Raw genomic sequence first — 23803 nt, 5'->3', positions numbered from 1 at the left:
TAATTAAGCCCTAACAAATTTTAGAATCAGAATTGCCTGGAGGTTGGGAAGACACAGAATCCTAGACTCCACCTCCAGAGTTTTTGATTTGGAAGATCTAGGGTAAGGCCTGAGAATTTTTATTTCTACTAAGTTCTCAAGTGATGCTGATGTTGATGGTCAAAGGACTATACTTTGAGAACCACTGCTCAAACGTACCCAGAGCAGCAATGAATAAACTTTCTTTTTAATAACCAGAATAGTATTAGCTATGTATCACCCTTGGTTGAATGATAAAGGAGTGACCCATATAAGTTTTTGTATGGCTTTTATAATTTTCTCATAGAACCTTGGTAGGAATAAGACACAAAAATTGTTATTTCAGTTTTTGATCTTACAATTATTTTGTCAACCTGGGATAGGAAAAGTGCTACTAATACTGCTAACAGAAATGGACTCTTTATTATGTTATTAATCTATAATAATAAAAGCATAATATGCTAATTAGACCAGACATCCTTCCAGACGTCCTTCCTTCCAGACAAAGCCGCAGCAGGTGGGGCCCCCCCCCATCACGGTGGCGGAGGGCAGGGGCCGGGGCCAAGGCCCTTGCATGAATTTCATGCATCAGGCCTCTAGTATGTATATAAATTCTCTAATCTGAAAATGCTCTGAAGCCTCACCCATATAATGGCCAGATGCAAAAAACAGATCTTAAATAATTAAACCCCATTATACTCCCATGTAATATGAAGCAAGTTGTATCATTCCCATTTTGTAGTAAGGTAAATAAATCTATCAGGAGAAAGTCATTAAAGGAATCAGAATGAATTTGAAGTCCCTTGATTTATTGATTATGTTCTTTGCTCACTAAAGTTCATTGAAATAATAGAAAATGTTAATTTACTGACTTCTTATGTGCTTTATTTAGGCAATCCACTATATGACAGCCTAGGTTCTTTGGGTGTGGGCACCTTATTAGGTGTTGTCTCAGCATTCCTCATTTACACTAACACAGAAGCACTGCTAGGGCGATCCATCCAGCCGGAACAAGTACAGCGGCTTACTGAACTCCTGGAGAATGACCCATCAGTAAGGTCAGTTTACTCCTATGCTGCTGCTAAGGTTTATAGAATCATTAAGAAATAGGTATGTTTGGTTTGTAAATACTTCCAGAAGAGGTTTTGGATTCCTAACCTTCAGAACTTTTTAATCTGTTACTTTTTAGAGTTGCAACCTTACAACAATTAGCAAGTGAAAGCATTTAGGAAACTCCTTAAGTTTCCTTTTAAATTTTGTGTACCTTTAATTTTTAGAATAAGGAACAGAAGTTTGCAAAGTAGTTGCCTCCTTAATGTGGAACCACTTAGGTTCATCTTTCATATTTATATTTGCCTTATATATTGAATATACTAAATTTAAGAAGAATTTTAATCATGGGGAAGTGATTACCAAATTTAAAATAATTTATATTCCCTTTGAAAATAAACTTATTGTTTTAGTTTATTTTAAGTTTTTCCCTATAATCTTTATCTTTTAAATTATCTATACTAATAAAAGGATAATATGCTAATTAGACCAGACAGACCGGACGTCTTCCGGACATCATTCTGGATGTCCTTCCTAACAAAGCCAGGGCCTGGGCAAAGCCGCCTGGGGTCCCAGGTGCTTGTGGCCGGCCCAGGGGAAGCTGGCCCGTGGTCCTGGATGCCTGCTGGCGGCCGGAGGAGGGAAGCCTGGGTCCTGGGTGCCAGAGGAAAGCTGGTGCCAGCAGCCAGGGGAAGGAAGGCCTACTCTTGCACGAATTTTTGTGCATCGGGCCACTAGTATAAGAATAAAGAACAGAAGACCGGAGAGAATCAGAGTTCTATTTTTTAAAAAATATATATTTTTAATTGATTTCAGAGAGGAAGGGAGAGGGAGAGAGAGATAGAAACATCAATGATGAGAGAGAATAATTGATCAGCTGCCTCCTGCATGCCCCCTACTGGGGATTGAGTCCACAACCTGGGCATGTGCCCTTGACCGGAATCAGTCTTGGGACCCTTCAGTCTTCAGGACAACACTCTATCCCCTGAGCCAAACTAGCTAGAGTGAGATACAGAGTTCTAATAGTATTTTTCAGTGAAATTCAGCAGCAGTGTGGTTTCAGAGTGAAGTGGAAGGAACAATCCTTTAAAATCCCAATTTTAAACTTTAAAATAAGAGTGTATTTTTCTTCTGGGTTATAATTAAACTCTTTGAGTTAAATCTTTTAAGAATGGCCTATATGTCTGAATTGGTAAAACAAATGAGTGATTAAGCCCTGTATGTTTAATCTTGAAAAATAGTTACCTAGATGGATCAAGATTAGAAATTGGGCATTCTTTTTGTTGTTGTTAATCCTCACCTGAAGCTATTTTTTAATTGATTTTTAGAGAGTTGGAAGGGAGGGGGAGAGAAAGAGAGAAAGAAACATCAATGTGAGAGTGACACTCCCTTGATTACCTCCTGCAAGCACCCTGACTAGGGCTGGAGATCAAGCCTGAACCAAGGAACATGCCCTTGACCTGGATTGAACCTGGGACCCTTCAGTCCTCGTGCCAACACTATCCACTGAGCCAAACCAGCTAGAGCAGAAGTTGAGCATTCTGTGGACTATAGGGTCCCAGGTTCAATTCCGGTCAAGGGCACATGCTTGGGTTGTGGGCTCGATCCCCAGTAGGGGGCGTGCAGGAGGCAAGCAATCAATGATTCTCTCTCATCATTGATGTGTGTTTTTTTCTTCATTATTTTAAATTTTATTGGGTTGACATTAGTTTCTATGAACATAGGTTGCGTGTGTGGATTACTCATTTACAAAATCTGTATGTAGGCCATGTGCCCACCACCCAAAGTCACTCTCATCATTGATGTTTCAATCTCTCTCTCCCTCTCCCTTCCTCTCTGAAATCAATAAAAATATATTTAAAAAAAGAAGTTGAGCATTCTTAAAATAAGTATTAGGCTTAGTAACTTAATGTAAGAAAATCCATAGTAATGTCTTTTCCTTGTGATATCTTTGATTTTGGTATCAAGGTAATACCTTATAGAATAAGCTAGGGAATGTTTCCTTTTCTTATATTCTTTGGAAGAGTTTGTGGAGAATTGATAGTATTTCTTCTTTAAATGTTCGGTAGAATTCAGCAGTGATGCCATCTGGGCATGGGCTTTTCTGTGTGACTAGTTTTTTTTTATTACTAATCCTATCTCTACTTTTTATACATCTCTTCAGATTGTCTTTTTCTTCTTGAGTCAGTTCTGGTACTTTGTGTCTAAGAATTTGTCCACTACTTCTGAGTTATCTAAAAACAGTTCATAGTATTTATTTGTAGTTCTTTTATTTCTTTAGGTTTAGTAGCAATGTCTCTCCTTTCAATGCTGATTCTAGTAATTTGAGTATTCTCTCATTTTTCTTGGTTGGTCTAACTAAAGGTTTGTCAATTTGTTGATCTTTTTAGAAAACCATCTTTTGGTTGAATTCATTTTCTGTTATTTTTCTATTTTCTATTTCATGAATTTTTGCTCTAATCTATATTATTTTCTTTTTTCTGCTTGCTTTAGGTTTAGTTTGCTCTTTTTCCAAATTTCTTATCATGATAGGTTAAGTTTTGATTTGCTATCTTTCTTCTTAACATAAGCTTTTACAGTTATAAATTTCCCTCCACGCTCTACTTTTGCTGCATCCTATACATTTTGGTATTTTGTGGCTTCATTTTCATTCATTTCAAATAATTTTCTAATCTCACTTTTGATTTCTTCTTTAGCATTGGTGATTTTTAAGTGTCTTAATTTCCATGTATTTGTGAGTTTCCCAAATGTCTGTGTATTATTGATTTCTTACTTTATTTCATTTTGGTCTGAGAACATGTTCTTTAAATTTACTGGTTTTTTTTATGACGTAGCATATGCTCTATCTTGGATAATGTTGTATAGATGTCTGTTAGATTTAATTCATTTATAGTGTTTAAGTCTTCTATTTTCCAGTTAATCTTATTGTCTAGTTACTAGGTGTACCGGTTAATAATGGCGGATTTTGTAATCAAAGAAAACACGATAATTTCAAGAGAAACATCAAAAGTGCTTTATTCAAAGTAATGTCCATCTCTAGCTACACATTCCCCCCATCTTCCAGGTAATTTGTGGATACCGTCCCAATAGAACTTTTCTTGTTTTGAGGCAAACCATTCAGATACCCAATTTTCCACTTCTTCGTATGTTTTGAAGTGCTGCTCAGAAAGTGCGTGTGCCATCGATCAGAACAAGTGGTAATCTGAAGGAGCAAGGTCTAGCGAATACGGTGGGTGGGTTAATACTTTCCAGGCAGGATCTTTTAATGTGTCTTTAACTGGTTTAGAAGTGTGTGATGGTGCGTCACCATGAAGCAAAATTACTTTGCCGTGTCTTCTGGCACGTTTCACGATCAAAGCGTGGTTCAAATTGATTATTTGTTGTCGGTAGCGATCAGTATTAACAGTTTCACCTGGTTTTAAAAGCTCATAATACACCTGATCCCACCAAACACAGAGTATTGTCTTCTTTCCGAAGCGATTTGTAGTCGATGTTGATGGTTGACCTGGATCAACCCAGGATTTTGTGCATTTGGGACTCTCAAAATAAACCCACTTTTCATCGCCAGTCACAATTCAATGTAAAAAAGACTTTCTTTCATGCTGTTGAAGCAACATTTTACTGATGACTTTTCGGCTTTCCATTTGTCTTTCGTTCAGTTGATGTGGCACCCATTTCCCTTCCTTTAAAATCTTTCCCACTGCTTGTAAATGATCGGAAATTGTTTGCTGAGTAACATTTACTCTTTCTGCAAGTCGTTTTTGAGTTTGACACACATCTTCATCCAATAATGCTTGTAATTGTTGGTCTTCAAACTTTTTCGGTTGACCTGAATGTTCTTTGTCTTTCACATAGAAATCATCACTTTTAAAGTATTTAAACCAGCGTTCACAAGTATCTTGAAATGGAGCATGTTCACCATAAGCTTCCTGAAGTATACGATAACTATTTCTTCAAAATAAAGTAATGAATTAAAACTTCCCGCAAATGCTCTTTTTTTGGCATGAAATTTGACATTTTTAAGTGTAAAAATATCTATGATGTTAACACCTTCAGCAAATTTGACATATGAAGTTTTAAAGCTTGCTGTCAATACAACAAAATAGCATACATATCAAATCGCATATATATCAACATATGTGTAACTCCATCTATTGAAAAAAAATCTACATTATTAACTGGTACACCTAGTATTCTTTCCATTACTGCAAGTAGGATATTAGAAGACTCCGGCTATTATTGTTGAATTGCCTATTTCTCCTTTTATTTCTGTCAGTTATTGCTTTATGTATTTTAGTACCTTGCTGTTAGGTACATATATGTTTATAATTTCGCATATATTTATAATTAAAGTGTAAAAAAAGAGCTATAAGTGGAAAGACTGACTGGCAAATTTGAACTTTTCTGCAAGAGTGAAGATCTGTATATTAAATTGTTGGAAAAAATAAATGTTGGTAATCCAGAAAGTCTATACAGTTTTTAGATAATGTATTAGTTATCTATTGCTATGTGACAAAATTCAGTGACTTAAAACAACATTTATTACCTCACAGTTTCTGTGGGTCAGGAATCTGACCATGGTTTACCTAGGTCCTCTACTTCAGGATTTCTCACAGACTGTCATTAAGGTGTTAGCTGGGTCAATAGTCATCTTCTGGGGATGGATCTGCTTCTAAGCTTACTCAGTTATTGATAAGATTAATTGTTTTGCCATGTGGTCTTCTCCAACATGGCAGCTTGCTTAATCAAAGTATACAAGCTGAGAAGGCAATAGAGACTGAGGGTAAACAAGATAAAAGTGATGAAATGACATCTCATCACTTTGCCATGCTCTGTTGGATAGGAGCAAATCACTAGGTCTAGCTCACATTCAAGAAGAGAGGCTTGTACAAGGGCTTTAAAAACAGGAGGCAGGGATAATATGGAGCCATGACAGATACTACCTATGACAGCTTAGTTTTATATAAGAACACAAGGAAAGTGTGTGTTAGAATATTTTCATTAGCTGCTACTCATGTATTAGCCAAATAATCAAATTTATTAATATTTTGTAAGGACTGAGGTAGATATGCTTTTTTAAAAAGAATAAATTGTAAAGTCTCTTGACAATCTGGATAAGTTTTATTTCAACTTGGAAACATATAACTTTATCAATATTAATTCCTTTTTTAAAAGAATAATTTATTGGTTTTTAGAGAGAGAGGAAGGGAGTGGGAAAGAGAAATATCAATATGAGAGTGAAAGAAACATCGATTGGCTGTCTCCTGCACACCCCCTACCAGGGATTGAGCCTAAAACCCAGGCATGTGCCCTTGACCGGGAATTGAATAGGCAACCTTTCGCTGCATGGGATGACACCCAACAAACTGAGCCACACCAGCCAGGGTAATATTAATTATTCTTATTTTTATCCTAGATAGTTAATAAATATGTTTCTTTATATAGATAAGAATTTCAGACTCAGTATTTAGTAACTTGCTCAAGATTACTCAAATTAGAGTCAAATGTTTTAAGAGTACTTGTAGTCTCATTTAGACTTGTTTTCCCAATAGCTCTCTCTGTCCCTAGGATTCACAGTGTTTTCTTATTCTCTTATATATCCTATATAGATGTGATAGTGATTATCATAGAAAGAAAATAATTTCTCAATAGTTTTTTGGGGGGGGAAGATTGATCCCAGAGGGTAAGGGCAGAAAGGATGAAACACAGTTATGTTTGAGCTTCTCTTTCTAGGAGGCAAAATGGTATACTGGAAAGACTACTGGGTTTGGCTATCTGAAGATATGGGTGAGTCCTGGCTCTGCTCTTGACTAGTTGAATTACCTTGAACAAGTCACATGTGCCTCTGTGGGGCTGTTTTATCATCTGTAAAATAAAGATACCATCGTACCTACTTTGTAAAAGCCATTCAATAAATGTTTGCCATGGAATTGGTAACTTTAGGCATTTTACATATGTGTTGACTCAGTTTGTTACACCTGTTTCATTAGGTAGTTATTACTAAGCTATTCTAATAGAGTACTTTAGAGCATTGTTTGAAAACTTGAAGTTATTTAGCCCTAGCTGGTTTGGCTCAGATCGTTGGCCTGAGGATTGACGGTCCCAGGTTCGATTCCTGTCAAGGCACATGCCCGGGTTTCGGGCTCGATCCCCAGTAGGGGCCATGCTGGAGGCAGCCAATCAATGATTCTCTCTCTCCCTCTCCCTTTGTTTCTATCTCTCTCTCCCTCTCCCTTTGTCTCTGAAATCAATAAAAAAATATATATATTTTAAAAAGCTATTTAAAAAAGAAAAAAGGTACTATGAGATAGAATGACCAGATTATAGAAAAGTAATTTAGAGTTGGTTATTAAAAATCTATCAACTTTATAATTTATATACAGATTATCATTAAATAATGTTTATTAAGTTTACCCCTTTGGCATTATGTAAAAATAGCTAAATGGACGTTTGTTTGGAAAATGATAGATGGCACTTAATGGTAAACACTCTGAAAGCCATCTTAGTCCATTTTCATCACTGGTGGAAAAAATAATTCTAGACTATGTGCCATTAAAATGTATATACATGTAACCATTTGTAACCGTTGTTATTGATTGCAGGGCAATTCATGATGTTAAAGCCACAGATTTGGGACTAGGTAAAGTAAGATTTAAGGCAGAAGTAGATTTTGATGGACGAGTTGTTACAAGATCATATTTGGAAAAACAAGATTTTGACCAGATGCTACAGGTAAGTGTATGTATTTATTGTTTTCTTATAAAGCCAGTGGTTTAAAAAGTTACTTTTTTAAGTAAATGAAATAAATCTTTTAAAAAAGGTTTTTTGAGAGAGAAAACAAGAGAGGGACAGAGAGAGAAACATTGGTGTGAGAGCGAAACACTGATGGGCTGCCTCCTGCACACCTCCTATGGGGATTGAGCCTGCAACCTGGGCATGTGCCCTGAACGCGAATCAAACCAGCAGCATTTCAGTGCACAGACGACGCCTGATAAACTGAGCTACATTGGCCAGGGCTAAAATAAAACTTATTTTTATAGCTCATAAAGTCACTTTAGCTTTCAACTTCTTAGGGTTTCAAAATTTGACAGAGATCCTTTTATTTACTATAAAGTGGACTAGAGGAGAGAGAAGTGCAAACGTATAAAGTGCTTGCCAGGCATCTACATGTATAAAGAGGTAATATGCAAATTAGCTGGGACGCCATAACAGTCACGACCGCTCAGGAGGAGGCTGCGCACGCAGGTGGGTGGGAAGGGACTGCTGCACAGTGAGGCAAGCCACTGATGGCACAGGCCGCTGCCCGGAGAGAAGAGGCTGGGCCTGCCCGCAGCCGCCACGGCCAAGGGCAGGCCTGGAGAGGAGAGGGCGGGGGCGGTCCCACGGCTGAGGGCAGGCCCAGAGAGGAGAGGGCCAGCCATCCACGGCATGCCAGCAGTCCCGCCTCTGCGCATGAGCTGCAGAGGAAACACCTTTTCTGACTGCTCATTGGCTAAGCTCCCGGTACACCACTCACAGTGTTCTTGGTAACTTGGGTAATAAGAATCTAAGAAGGTGATGTACGGTTTTTCCACCTCACTCCTGGAAGAAAAAAAGAAGGTCCGCTGCTGGAGGAGCTAAGAAATGTCATATCCTGCCCTAGCTGGTTTGGCTCAGTGGATAGAGCCTCGGCCTGTGGACTGCAGGGTCCAGGTTTGATTCTGGTCAAGGGCATGTACCTAGGTTGCAGGCTCCTCCTTGGCTGGGGCCCAGGTCAGGGCTCATGCAGGAGGCAACCAATCGAGGTGTCCCTCTCACATAGATGTTTCTCTCTGTCCCTCTCACACTGATGTTTCTCTCTGTCTTTCCCTCTCTCTTCCACGCTCTCTAAAAATCAATGGAAAAATATCCTCAGGTGAGGATAAAAAAAGAAAGAAAGAAATGTGATATCTTATGAAAAAGATATCTTGAAAATGCCTAAAGAAGTTGTCATTTTTTTTGTGGTGAAGGGACTGGAGTCCATGTTGATGAAAACACCTTGGCAGCTGTGGCGGCCGGCAGTGGCAGCAGCAGCGGGGTGATGGGGGCAGTGCCTTCCCGATTGGCCCGGTCGCCTCCCGCAGAGAAGCCGTCAGTGGGACATCCCCTGAGGGCTCCCGGACTGTGAGGGGGGCAGGCTGGGCTGAGGGACCCCCCTCATGCACGAATTTTCATGCACCGGGCCTCTAGTTTTATGTACATTACCTAATGTACTTTTAACAACCCTGTGAGGTAAAGAAATAATATTTTTGCCCTGGCTGGTGTTGCTCAGTGGTTCAATTTCCCATCAAGGGCATGTACCTGGGTTGCAGGTTTAATCCCCTGGCCCCAGTGGTCAGGTGTGTGCAGGAGGCAACCGATCAAAGTGTCTCTCTCACATTGATGTCTCTCCCCCCCCCCCCCCCCCCCCCCGCCATTCTTCCACTCTCTAAAAATTAACAGAAAAAATATCCTGAGGTGAGGATTAACAAAAAATAAAGTTTAAACAAAAGAAATTATATTTTCATTTTTATATATAGGCAAATAAAGACATAGCAAGATTAAGTAACTTGCCTAAAATTGGAGAGCCATATAAGGAGTCACATGAATTTAGTTCTCTATGCCTCCAGAATCCATTGTTTCTTTTATTAAGAGTAGTTTAAAAGATGCTCTAACTGGTTTGGCTTAGGGGATAGAGCATTGGCCTGCTGTGTAATATTCCATTATATGAATATCTGAAATTTATTTACCCAGTCTCTAGTGGACATTTATATTGTTTCTCATGTCAAGCTATTAGAAACAGTGCTTTAGTGATATTCTCATACATGTTTCCTTGTTCACATGTATAAGAATTTCTTTAGGGTAATATATAGCTAAATTTAAAGTAGGTGGCCTTTGGGTGAACATATCTTCAACTTCTCTAGATATTGGCAAACTTTTCTCCAAAGTGGGTCAATTTAATTTCCACCATTAGTTTTTCAAATTTGTTGCTTCACATTCTTACTAGATTGTATTGTCAGTGTTTTGAAATTTTTGTCATTATGGTAGGTGTGAAATGGTATCTTGTTTTTAATTTCTATTTCCCTGGTAGTTGTGAAGTTAATAAACATTGAAATTCATTGATCATTGGGATTCCCTCTACTTGTTTCTTTTTTTAGTTAATTTCTCTTATTCTGACAGATTTGTAAACATTTTATTTTTAATATGCTTGATTCTAATTCTTTCTCAGTTGAGTATATGCAAATATCTTTTTCTAGTTTGTGATTTACCACTTCCTTGTACAAAAGACTTAATGTGGTTTTTAATTTCAATGTCAAACTTATAATCTTCTTCTCTGCCTGTTTTATAATCTTGCCCAAGTAATCCTTCTTATCCCATTATCATAAACATACTTTTTTTATTCTCTAAAACAGTGGTTCTCAACCTTCCTAATGCCGCGACCCTTTAATACAGTTCCTCATGTTGTGGTGACCCCCAACCATAAAATTATTTTCGTTGCTGCTTCATAACTAATTTTGCTACTGTTATGAATCGTAATGTAAATATCTGATATGTAGGATGTATTTTCATTGTTACAAATTGAACATAATTAAAGCATAGTGATTAATCACAAAAACAATATGTAATTATACATGTGTTTTCTGATGGTCTTAGGTGACCCCTGTGAAAGGGTCATTTGACCCCCAAAGGGGTCGCGACCCACAGGTTGAGAACCGCTGCTCTAAAAGTTTTACGGTTTGATTTTTACTCTTAGGTTTTTAATCTACTTAGAATTGTTTTTGTTTTGTTTAACGGTCTGAGGTAGAGATTTAATATTTTCTTTATAGAAAAATAATTGCCCTGGCACTATTTATTGAATAGTGTTTTTGTTTTTGTTTTGTTTTGTTTTTTTTACCACTAATTTCTATGCTACCTTAATGTGGCATTTTACTCAATTTTTCTTGAACATAAGTTTCTCAGAAATAGATTGTTTATTGCCTGTGGCTTTAAAGTTGTCTTTTATTTTTTTAATCCTCACCTGAGGACATGATTATTGATTTTTAGAGAGAGAGGCAAGAGGGGAGAAAGACAGAGAGACAGAGACAGAGACAGAAACATTGACATGAGAGAGAAACATCAATGGTTGCCTTCTCGTAAGCTCCCTGACCCGGGATCGAAACCACAACCTTTTAGTATATGTGACGTCACTCCAACCAACTGAGCAGGGCTGGCTTGAAAAAGTTTTTATTTTTCATTAAACTTAATGGTGGTATAACTTTTTAAAAGAAATCATCAACATATTACTATGATTTTATAAAAATTTTGGTTTTTGTTTTTCTGCTATCGTTTTCTTTATAGGAAATTCAAGAAGTAAAAACTCCTGAAGACCTAGAGACCTTTATGCTTAAACATGGAGAAAACATTATTGATACTTTAGGAGCTGAAGTAGATAGACTTGAGAAGGAACTAAAAGTAAGATATATTCATTATAATATAATATAATATAATATAATATAATATATAATATTAGACAAACATGGTAATTGACCATACCTTTGCTATGCTTCCCATGGGCTAATCAGGGCGATATGCAAATTAACTGCCAACAAAGATGGTGGTTAACCACCAACAAAGATGGCAGTTAATTTGTATACGTAGGCGCAATGCTGGGAGGCGAAAGGGGAAGGACAGAGGAAGCCGCCTGCCACTGACGGTGATCAGAAACCCAGGCTGCAGGCAAGAGCCCTGCCCCCCGGCCCATGATCGGAGAACCGGGTCCGCCTTTGCCTGCCCCCCGGCCGGTGATCAGAGAAGCCGGGCGGGGCAGGTGTTTGGAGAAGTACCTGTATTTTTTTTTTTTCAAAGTACCTGTATTTTTAATCATTTCTTGACATGGTAAAAGAATTTTACATTACGATCCAAGGGTGGTGGGATGAGGAGAAGGAGCACCAGAACAATCCAACAAACAAAAAGGGAAACAGAAATGCATGGTGGAAGGGATTTGAAGGGTGGGTAGGGGCATTGCCCAACTAAAATGCAATTGGTTTGTTACTGAGTACTATTCATGGGAAGACAGCATCCTGACTCCTTCTCTATACAGCATATTGGGAGTAAAAATGATGCATCCAGGTGGAAATATGATTAGGGGTTGGAAGACAGACAGGGAAAGAAGTCAGAAATAGACACTGACAGAGTCACTGGCTGGCTGGCTGCTAATACTGACTCTCCAGTAGTGATAGAATAAAGAAGTGGGGGATATCTCTGGAAGATTCAAGAGATAGGGGGCAACTCTTCTATGGTTTTGACTTGCCCAGCAGATTTCCACATACACACATGTACACGCCTATGTTTGCATGCACACACATATACACATAACTGACTGCCCTCCCTGGAAGCACAGAAGAAGAAGAAGCCGCCAGAAGAAGAAGCCACCCACCTTTGGTCCAGGCGCCAGCACCTGCGGCTGGCTGCAGCCCACGAGACACACAAGCCACCCGCCCGAGGTCCCAGGCTGCAGCCACCCGGAGAAGCTGCCAGCCCTGTGGTCCAGGGTGCCAGCGCCTGTGGCCAGGGAAATAGGTTCCCTCTTCTCCTACTCCAGTCATTACTTCAATATTCCCCTTCTGAATTTCTCTCTTGTGCTGCAACCCAACTCCACTTTTCATCGGAAGGATACAGAACAGAGAGAGCAGTGTTAAAAGCTTACATTTTTAAGCCGGTAAGGTTGGTACTTAAACATATAAATGGAAAACTAGAGTCCTTAAGGTAACAAAGGCTACAAAGGACAGGGACAGTGCATGACCTATTATATCCAGCAATCCATATGGGGACTGAAAACTTTGCAATGATGACAATTACTGAAGATATGAATCAACTAAAATAGTTGACAGGGACAATTCTTCCATCTTTGAAAATATCTACATCAAATCTGTTTAAATAGATTTTCATCTGCATAATATAACACATTCTGACAAGACCACCACCACCACCAATGTGGTCAGTATTGTGCCGATAAATGTTTAATAACTGAGGGGACTGCCCCCCCCACCCCCCCAGTGCACAAATTTTTGTGCACCGGGCTACTAGTAATATAATTTATTTTTTGAGTACTTACTGTATGTCAGACACTATGCTAATTGCATCTTAAGTATATTCTCTCAATAGCCCATGATGTATTGGTTGCTTTGGGTGAGAAAATGATTGGGTTGGAAAAATTAGATAATTTGTTGAAGAAAGTAGGTTAATTGGGATTTGAACCTATGTAGCTCAATTCTAACTTCTTTACTTCTATCACTATTCTATACTGCTTGCTTAGTATTTAAAATAGTCAGATGTTTTTATTTGTTAAGTTAGGGAAAAAAATGGCGTGTGACCTTAAACATACACATGCATTTTGCTTTTTTAGTCCATCTGATGTTATGTTTTCTTTTTGTTTTGTTCTTTGGAGATCCTAACAAGCTATTGGTTATTTTACTGAAATATTACTTGATTAGACTTTTTAAAAACTCTCCGTGTTCTCAGATTGTCATTTATTGACATTTGAGTTCTATTTGTTTGCAGTAAATAAAACTTGTGAATGATCTTTAACATAGCTTGTTGAAGGCCATGCATTTTTTTTCAGTTGATGTTGACCATTCTTTAGTTTTGTTAAAAATTGAATGGAGCCGTAACCGGTTTGGCTCAGTGGATAGAGTGTCGGCCTGCGGACTCAAGGGTCCCAGGTTTGATTCCGGTCAAGGGCATGTACCTTGGTTGTGGGCACATCCACGGCCCGGCTCTGAGCTCCGGAAGCAACAATGTTTCAATTATAGAAGCTAAACAAACCCCAGATACCTGCTTTCAGCCGGCCACGGCCTCAGAGCTGGGAGTGCCAGTGACAGCAACAATGTTTCAATTATAGAAGGTAAATAAATCCCAGAATAAAAAAAAGAAAAAAAGGAGAGGCTGGGAGCTTCAGTCATCCACCAGCCTGAAAACGGCCCTCAGCCCCTCACCCAGACTGGCCAGGCACCCCAGTGGGGACCCCCCACCCTGAAGGGTGTGTGGCCAGCCTGAAAACAGCCCTCAGCCCCTCATCCAGGCTGGCCAGGCACCCCAGTGGGGACCCCCACCCTGAAGGGGGTGTGACCAGCTGCAAACAGCCATCAGCCCTTCACCCAGGCTGGCCAGGCACCCAAGCGGTACCCCTACCCTGATCCGGGACACCCTTCAAGGCAAACCAGCCGGCCCCCACCCGTGCACCAGGCCTCTATCGTATATAGTAAAAGGGTAATACGCAAACTGACCCTAACAGCGGAAAGACTGGGAATGACTGGTCACTATGACACACACTGACCACCAGGGGGCAGACGCTCAATGCAGGAGCTGCCCTCTGGTGGTCAGTGCACTCTCACATGGGGGAGCTCTGCTCAGCCACAAACCAGGCTGATGGCTGCCAGTACAGCGGTAGTGGTGGGAGCCTCTCCTGCCTCCTCAGAAGTGCTAAGGATGTCCGACTGCAGCTTAGGTCTGCTCCCCACTGGCAAGTGGACTTCCCCTGAGGGCTGCCAGGCTGCCAGAGGATGTCTGATTGTCATCTTAGGCCCAATCCCCCGGGGAGCAGCCCTAAGCCAGCAAGTGGTCACCCCCTTGGGGTCCCAGACTGCGAGAGGGCACAGGCCGGGCTGAGGGACCCCCTACCCCCGAGTGCACAGATTTTTGTGCATCGGGCCTCTAGTTGTTTCATACTTTTGTAAAAATCAAAGACAGCTAGATTCTTATATCTGTTTCTACATTCAGTCTGTTGCCATATATTGTTTTAGTTAAAGAATATGAAGAAAGGAAGCAGCTCTTAAGCGTATTCTTATACCTTTTCAAATGATTGTGTTATTCCCTTTTGATACCAAAGACTGACAACTGATAACCTCTTTAAAAAAAAAAAATCCTATGTAATAGAAGCCTAATATGCAAATTGACTGAACGGCGGAACGACGGGTTGCTATGATGCGCACTGACCACTAGGGGCAGATGCTCAATGCAGGAGCTGCCCCCAGCCCAGCCCAGTGGGTGTCCCCGGGGGCCACCCGATTATCCCACTGGTCACCCTGCAGAGGGAGGTGACCAGTGGCAGGGGGTGGGGGACCGGGCTGGCGAGTGGGCTGTGCCAGGCCAGCCAAGGCAGGTGCCAGCATGGAGCCCCCCAATTGCCCCACTGGTCGCCCCACAGATCAGCTCTGATCGCTGGCCAGGCCTACAGACCCTACCCATGCACAAATTTCATGCACTGGGCCTCTAGTATATAGTTTCTTGATTTCAGAGAGGAAAGAAGAGGGAGAGAGAAATAGAAACATCGATGATGAGAGAGAATCATTGATCAGCTGCCTCCTGCACACCACTACTGGGGATCGAACCCGCAACCCAGGCATGTGCCCTGACTGGGAATCAAACCCTGACCTCCTGGTTCATGAGTTGATGCTCAGCCACTGAGCAACACCAGCCGGGCACAACTGGTAGCCTCTTAAAGCTAGTTGCAATGTGGAATCTGAAACCATATCAATGAACTTCTTATATCTTTATGATTTTACGGGACACAGTCCATGGGACCACCCTCGTTTCTAGCACTGTTGCAAAGTTTGAGGGGTTCCTTAAAAGCACCATCAGGTTAGATAATCCACTAGGAATTTCAGAACTCACTAAATGCTATTAAACTCACAGTTATGGTTTATTACAGTGAAGAGATGCAGATTAAAACTAGCCAAGGGAAGAGAGGTGCATAGGTCTGAGTTCCAACACAGAGCTTCAGTTGTCCTCTCCCCATAGAGTCATGGACAATATTTCTTTCCTAGCAACTGTTTGACAGTTTGCAAAGAATATTGCCAATCAGGGAAGCTTAACTAAGCCTTCGTATCGAGAGATTTTTTTAGGCTTCATAGTTGACTGTCTAAGCAGCTGACCTTACATCTTCAGCTCCTTCTGGAGGTAGAGCAGACACTGTGGCTGGAGGTAAAGACATAATTAGCAGTCAGGACATTCTAAGGGATTGGAGATCACCTCCCAGTAGCCAAGGACGAACCAGACCTCTCTTTGGATATGATTAATTCTCTACTAGGTACTTTTCTATTAAAATCTGTTGGCCTGTCTTGGTACTCTGAATGGATCTTTTACCCATGCATGATTCTCTAGTATTATGCATTGGTCATTTGGCAAACAAGTGATTGACTGAATCTATGCACATCTTTCAAATGTTACATTTTAAAGTAGAAGCTGTCAGGTTCACAGTGACGGTTATGAGTTTTCCAACATTCTGATTTTCACTTGAAAGCTTGCATTATTAGCAACAAATACTTTTAGCTGTTTTCTTTGAATACTCATTTTGTTTATTTTTTAGCAGATGCCTGCCAAATACCCAAATCTGAATAACTGTAGTTTTTTAGTTATTCTTTTAAGGAAAAATGGTGTTTAGATTTTTTAAAAAGCATCTGACTCAGCTCATAACTGAATCAATCACAGAAGTGCTTTTCTTTGTGACATCAAACTGCAGTCTGATGACATACTTCCTGTTTGGTCATAGAATATTTTTTAAAGTGTATTCAGGAGTTCAGGTTTAATAAACCAGTACTTTTAAAAAAAATGTTTATTGATTTTAAGAGAGGAAGGGAGAGGGAGAGAGCGAGAGAGAGAAACATCAATGATGAGAGAGAATCATTGATCGGCTGCCTCCTGCACACCACCTACTGGGGATTGAGCCTACAACCTGGGCGCGTGCCCTTGACCAGAATCGAACCTGGGACCCTTCAGTCCACAAGCTGATACTCTATTCACGGAGCCAAACCGGCTAGGGCTAAACCAGTACTTTTCACTACTTCGTGCAGGACAGTTTAAAGTGAAATTACCTTTTTTTTTTTCTTTTTTAATTGTGAGTGTCAGTAAAAGAACAAAATGACTGCCATTGTAGTTTGGTACCATTTGCCTTGAATTGTACAAAGGTGCCAGCAGTTTTATCCACCATTGCTTTTATGCCATCAGAGGAAAGGTCAGCACAGTAAAAAAGGCAAATTACATCTTAGTGTTATTATGAAAATAGTTTTACCTTGGAGTTCTCCTCAAAAGGTCTCAAAACCCCAGTGATCCTTTGGAGCACATTTTGAGAACCACTGTTTAAATAAAATGTGAGATGATTATTTTTATGCAGGATGACATAAGCATGAATAAACTTTGTTTTTGCATTCTGTCTATTCCAGAGAAAATAAAGGACTTTGAAATTCAATATTTTAGCTTTACTCTTTAATAGAAACAAGAAGTCAGAAGCCAGATTTAAGAATAAATACAAAATTGATCATTCTCAACTCTACTCTTATTATAATCAAATAAGCTTACTATTTTTTGCTAACTTTGTTTTTTAATTTCTTTATTGGTTAAGGTATTACAAATGTGTCCTCATTTCCCATTAACCCCCACCCCCTCACCCCCCACTCATGTTCTCATCCCCCTGTTATCCATGTCCATTTGGCTTATATGCATGCATACATGTCCTTTGGTTGATCTCTCCCCTTACCCACTCCCTCCCCTACTTTCCCTCTGGGGATTGATAGTCTGATCGCTGTTTCTCTGTCTTTGGATCTGTCCCTGTTCATCAGTCTATGTTGTTCTCTATATAACTTTATGTTTTAATAAGACTATTTAATCATTAATAGTTTGAACTATCTCATAAGTGTTTTTCAATTATATAAGCCTTTCAAACTAGGAAGCCAAGTTTAACCCACATTTCCAGGTGGAAGCATAAGTAATCTTAAGTCAAAGGAAGTTCTTTATAGTTAAGACACAAACAGAAAATGCATGAATATAATTCTCCTTTCTTCTTACGAAAATAAACTGATTTTCTTTGAAAACAGAACCATTGTACATTGGCATATTCCCTCCTTTTTAGTATCTAAGAATGCTTGCCTTCTAAGTTTAAATTTTCCTAATTATTGAAGTACTTTGGAAGGTCACACTCAGTGAGAAAATTCTGCAGCAGAATAGTGATCTCTGTTGAGTAATGCCATTGATCCAACTACTAGAATAGGTGGTACTTTTAACTTAAACTGTATAATTTGCATAGTTCTATGTAAAGATGTAAAAAATAATAGAAGCTAATTTACAAATTCCCATATTATAAATGTGAGATACATCTTCTTCTTATTTTGAAGTTCTTTGAACTGTTAACTTAAAAGATTTTTGTTGTTGTCCTACCTCTATATTCCAATCTGTTGGTCGACCCTTCTCTATACCTCCATGAAGTTTTTTGTGTTTGGAAGGAAATAATTCTGTTGGAAATGGGAAGATGCCATAGCATTTGCAAATTCCTAATAAGTAATGTTCCAGTTAAATACTCTGTACTTTTGTCTTTTGCTTCTCTAATTGCATTCTCTTATAGCATTTTCTTAACTTGAGACTGCAGCATTTCAAAATAGATTACATAATTGGGTCTTTATCTCTACATAATATGAGTGTTGGAATAAAATCTGTGGTGTGTAAAATGTTCCAATTTGCATTGAACAGTGCTTGGGACACAATAGATCAATAAGTGAAGGAAAATTAAAAGTTGAACACCAATTATTGATTTTCAATTCTATTTAACAAATATTTATTCAGTTTCTATTATGTACATGGCAGCTTGTTAGGTACTAAATATTAATTTTAATATTAATATTAAGTTAAAATTTAAGGATATTAATCCTACTCTTTTATTTATTCATTCATTTGGCAAACCCTTGTGTATCTGCTTTGTGTTGGTCACATTATATTTTAGGAATTTGATTAGTTTTTTCTCTGAAAATGATTTTTAAAACAGCAGAGTAAATTAACTTTTTGGTTTCTCGAGACCAGATTTTTATTGGTACATCTATCCTATATAATAAAAGGCTAATATGCAAGTCAAACGGTGGAACGACCAGTCGCTATGATGTGCACTGACCACCAAGGGGAAGACGCTCAGCGCAGGAGCTGCCCCCTGGTGGACAGTGCGCTCCCACAGGGGGTGTGCTGCTCAACCAGAAGCTGGGCTCAGGGCTGGCGAGTGCAGCGGTAGTGGCGGGAACTCTCCCGCCTCCATGGGAGCAGGCCTAAGCCATCAGTCAGACATCCCTCAAGGGTTCCTGGACTGCGAGAGGGTGCAGGCCGGGCTGAGGGACCCCTCCCCCCAAGTGCATGAATTTTATGTACTGTGCCTCTAGTATATATATATAAAGGCCTAAGTGACTGGCTGATCGTTTGACTGTCTGACCGGTAGCTATGACGTGCACTGCCCCTGGTGGTCAGTGCGTGTCATAGCGACTGGTCGACCAGTCTTTCGGTCGCTTAGGCTTTTATATACATAGATTCCTTTAACATGAGTAATATGTAAATGTTCCTAGCATACCTTTTAAGTTAAGAATTATTGATCCTGACTGATTATCAGATCACTTAGAGCAGTGGTTGCCAACCTTTCGGACCTCACAAACCACCAGTGGTCCGCAGACCACCAGTTGGCAACTGCTGCTCCATAGGTTTCCTTAAACCAGCGGTCACCAACCTTTTGGACCTCACGGACCACCAGTGGTCTGTGGACCACCAGTTGGCGACCACTGACTTAGAGGATCTCTTTTTCCTTTGCTGATATATTTTTACAATTTTAACCAAGTAGTGTACAAAGTTTATAAAATCAAACAGAACCGAAAAGCTTATAACAGAAATAAGTGTCACCAGCCTCACCCTCCTCATTCCTTAATTCTATTTTTCAGAGATAACCATTTTTAATACTTCTCACATTTTTTATATTTACTGTTATATTTTTACTTAAAGTCTTATACTGCTAATTTAAACATTATTTTGTCTTTAATAGGTATAGATTTAGTTATTTTATATATTCTCTTTTCCCCTCCGAGAATTCTCATAGTATCATTATATTACCCTTTATTGTACTTTAAACTTTTTTATTTATTGATTGATTTTAGAGAGAGAAAGGAAGAGAGAAACATCAGTTTGTTTTTCCACTTAATTATGCATTCATTGGTTGATTCTTCTTTGTGCCCTGAATGGGATTAAACCCGCATCCTTGGTGTATTGGAATGACATTCTAACCTACTGAATTACCTAGCCAGGGCTTTTTTTGCACTTTTAATTCCCTCCCAAATCGAGTTAGGTGTACTTCCATTATGTACCCATGGGGAAAAAATAAGCCAACACCTTTCTTTTGCTCTGTAGTGGCAAACTATTGTTATTGCCTGCTTCTCCTTATTAGACATAAGTTCATCAAGGACAAGTAGTATTTGTTTCCTGTTCATTGTTTTACACCAAGCATGGTTGTCCCAGTGATGGAGGAAGCCAAGCTTCCCACCCACCCTAGCCGGCTCTGAGGACCAACAAATATTTCTGTGGCCTAGCCAATATAATGGTATATAAGAAACGTTTTAATAAAAAAATTTTAACTTAATTTTTAAAACAATATCCTGTTATACATAATTATCAGTAACGAACTACAACGTTCGCTAATGACTGATTACTATAATTGTGTTGCATTGATTTCCCTTACGCATCTTACGTGCAGGCACACCATTTCTCTCCACTAATACTAGCAGCGAATATTTTAGCAGCTGATTGCCATGTCATTAGCCTTGGACTGACTTGTTTGGTGTGAACAACCAGAAATATTTTGCTTTTGGAGAACAAGAAAAATAGGTTTATTTGCGTTAATGCTTAACTTGTGCAGTTATTCAGTGTCTCGTAAGTTAGTGTTCAAGAAAAGATATTTTTATTAAAATGTTCTATTATTTTAATGATTACTCATTTATTTCAGTCCTTTGTATTCATCATATCTCTATCGAAATAAACCTACGTTTCTATGAGAATTGAAGCTTTTGGTTTTTTTGCCGCCCACATAAACGGGCCGGATCTGGCCCGCGGGCCGTAGTTTGCCCACGGCTGCTCTAGACCCTCTTCATCCTTTCTCTGGAAAGTACCATGTTCAAACCTCATATTATATCCTCAGTGAAGCCTTTCCGGATCTCATGAGCATATGTGATATAGCTCACATTTTTGTTCCCAGAGTTATTACTTAGTATATTGTAACAGTTAGGAGCTTGAGGTCTGGAATCAGGCCTGGAATCCACACTGACTGCATCACTAATTAGCCATGTGACTTTGGACAGGTTAGGTTATTTCTTCAAACTTAAATTTTCCCATATGTAAAACAGTTGGGTTATCATGATAGATTTAAGATTACATGTACATAAAACCCTTTACTAGCACAGTACTTGACACAAGAGTAAGTGTTAATTAAATGTTAACTATTATTATTAACTATAGTGCTTAAGCTCATGGATGGTTATTGCTATACTTATCTCCCTGTCTAACCTGAGCTCCTCGGCATCTGAGTATTAAGTCTTATTTAATAATCATAGTTCCAGCCCTAGCCAGTTTGGCTCAGGGGATAGAGAGTCGACCTGTGGACTGAAGGGTCCCGGGTTCGATTCGTCAAGGGCACATGCCCAGGTTGCGGTCTCAATCCCCAGTGAGGGGTGTGCAGGAGGCAGCGGATCAGTGATATCAGCATTGATATTTCTATCTATCCTCCCTTCCTCTCTGAAATCACTAAAAATATATTTTAAAAGATAATAATCATAGCTCCATTTCCTGGCAAAATGCCTGGCCCAACACTATATGGATTGTTACTAAAGTAAATGAATATCAATGTATTTTTTTCTGATTATTGTTTTGCAGTGATTTTCTTTTTACCACAAATGAGCATATTTTCAGTGCTTTGTAATGCTTAGCACATGTGAACAAACTCATATTGGTGAGACTACTTACTGTATCGTTTATAGTATGTTTGATTTATTCATCTATTGGTTTTATTTTTTTCCTTATCAAATAATTTCTCTTGCTAGTATGCTACAATGAAATAGTTTGACCAAATGTTTTCAGTGGCTTTAGTGATTAAAAGGAATACAAGAAAGAGAAGATTCTGTGTTGCTCTGAATAACATGGTGGTGATTTTTCCTTCCAGAAACGAAATCCTGAAGTTCGACATGTTGATTTGGAGATATTATAGATCTGATGGAATGAATCACTTCAAAGGGACCTTGGGAACAAGTTTGTTGAGCCTTCTCTCCCACACTGAAGGAGTCAACGCCATTCAGAAGCCACTTTTTTTTAAGATGAAGGAAATATTTTATGTAAAGGGCAATTCAACAAACTACGGAACTAAAACTACTTATTTCTAAGAGACACATTACAATTTGAACCGGTTTGGAAATCATGTTTTTATGTTTTAGTAGGAAACATTTTAGTTAACTTAAATTGATCACAATTTCTCTTTTTGGCCTGTCAGAGTATATTGTACCTTCAATCATCCATAGGATTATTAATTTTATTTCCACTGAAGACTTCACTCCATCGAAACCTGCCAATACTGAACATGCTGGCTAAATCTTGGTTTGTGGTTTTTAAAGTCACTCCGTTTCCGTCTGCCTTTACAGAATGTGGAAATTATTTTTACATACCTTATGATTTTGCCCTGAGCACGAAGAGGAGCACTCTCCTAACCTGGTTATCCATAAATGTTCATTCCAGAATGGCCTTGGTTACTGAATTGAAGGAAGGCATTTTAATACAGCCTTTGAGGTCATAGTAGTTGCCATTTTGTAAAATTTCTTATTTCTCCTTTGCTTTTTTCTTATTTGGTTTAATTTTTCTGATGGCAAAAGATATAAAATAACCCTTATGTTTCCATGGGCCGTGTAATGACTTTTTTTGCTTTTGTTTTTTAACTGGCCTCAGTGCCATCATGTGTATTTACTAGGACATAATGCATTTATAAGTATTTTGACATTCTATAAAATGGGCTAGAAATATTTATAATTTTATAGATAAGGTAACATTTTACTTTTAATTTATTTAAAAAGGCACTACTTATGTAAATCTTAACTGTGGGATCCTTCTTGCTTTAAAGAGAAAGGGAGAGAAGTAAATCTCTTATGCAGAACTTGTGTCCTTGATTTTTTATAACACCATAGTCTGTATCATGTCTGTAACCTGAGTTCCTCACAGTTACAAATGGGCAGTTAGCATAAATATGGCTATAACATTCGGTGAGTAGCTTTCTAATGATCATACGGTACCAAGGTGAAAAGAAATACAGTTAAGTAATTAAAAATCTAGTGCAAAACTACAGCTCTGTCTCCTTTCATCAGAATAATTCGTATGCACTTTATATGGTTCAGGCAGCACTGAGCATTGTCCACACGAGTGATGGCTGCGTGATCTCTTTGTGCGTAAATGAGTGCTTGCAATAAGGACCTAATTACCTATATGAGGTCAGTGTCTAAAACTTACTTAGATTGAAGTTAATGAATTAAAGCAAATTGTAATGCTGAAACAAAAAAATAACATTTGATTAAAGGGTTTATAATGATAATTTTTGATCCATAAATGTCATCTACTAGAAAATTGTGGAAGTGTACATTGTGGTACATTTATTTTTACCATTACAGAGCATTTTGCATGCTGTACATTTTAAATGAAATTACATTCCAGTTTTATTTTTTAAGATATAAAATTATTGTACATATACAGTTTGATTCTCTGCTCTTATGGTTTCAAATTCTTCACTCATTTTTTTCTGAAACTGTTTTTTTCCCCATTGTAATTCACTCTATACTTTGTGTTCTTCCTCTCTCCTCTTTTCCACCTGCCATTTGGTTTTCCATGTCACTGCCAATATGGGAAAGTACCAAATTCTATCCATTCCTCTCCTTGTAAA

General features: G+C 38.9%; 1 protein-coding gene across 3 annotated transcripts in view; it reads left to right on the top strand.

Annotated features, from left to right (window-relative positions):
* SLC30A9 (solute carrier family 30 member 9) overlaps positions 1–23214 on the top strand; it is a 75691-nt gene extending 52477 nt beyond the window's left edge. For 2 of the 3 annotated variants that reach the window (XM_070397426.1, XM_070397416.1), the window contains exons 15-18: positions 911–1076; positions 7671–7800; positions 11404–11517; positions 22049–23214. In XM_070397426.1, the coding sequence (XP_070253527.1) occupies positions 911–1076; positions 7671–7800; positions 11404–11517; positions 22049–22093 (455 nt within the window). In that variant the 3' untranslated portion in view covers positions 22094–23214. The remainder of the gene's footprint in view (positions 1–910; positions 1077–7670; positions 7801–11403; positions 11518–22048) is intronic. The other variant, XM_070397435.1, reaches the window with a different exon arrangement.
* The last annotated feature ends 589 nt before the right edge of the window (positions 23215–23803 follow it).

This window comes from Myotis yumanensis, unplaced genomic scaffold (genome assembly GCF_028538775.1).
Source record: "Myotis yumanensis isolate MYYU_CA2020_CCGP unplaced genomic scaffold, mMyoYum1.0.hap1 SCAF_1, whole genome shotgun sequence".
In the NCBI taxonomy this organism is placed as follows: Eukaryota; Metazoa; Chordata; class Mammalia; order Chiroptera; family Vespertilionidae; genus Myotis; species Myotis yumanensis.
This window is presented reverse-complemented; position numbering and strand designations above follow the sequence as displayed.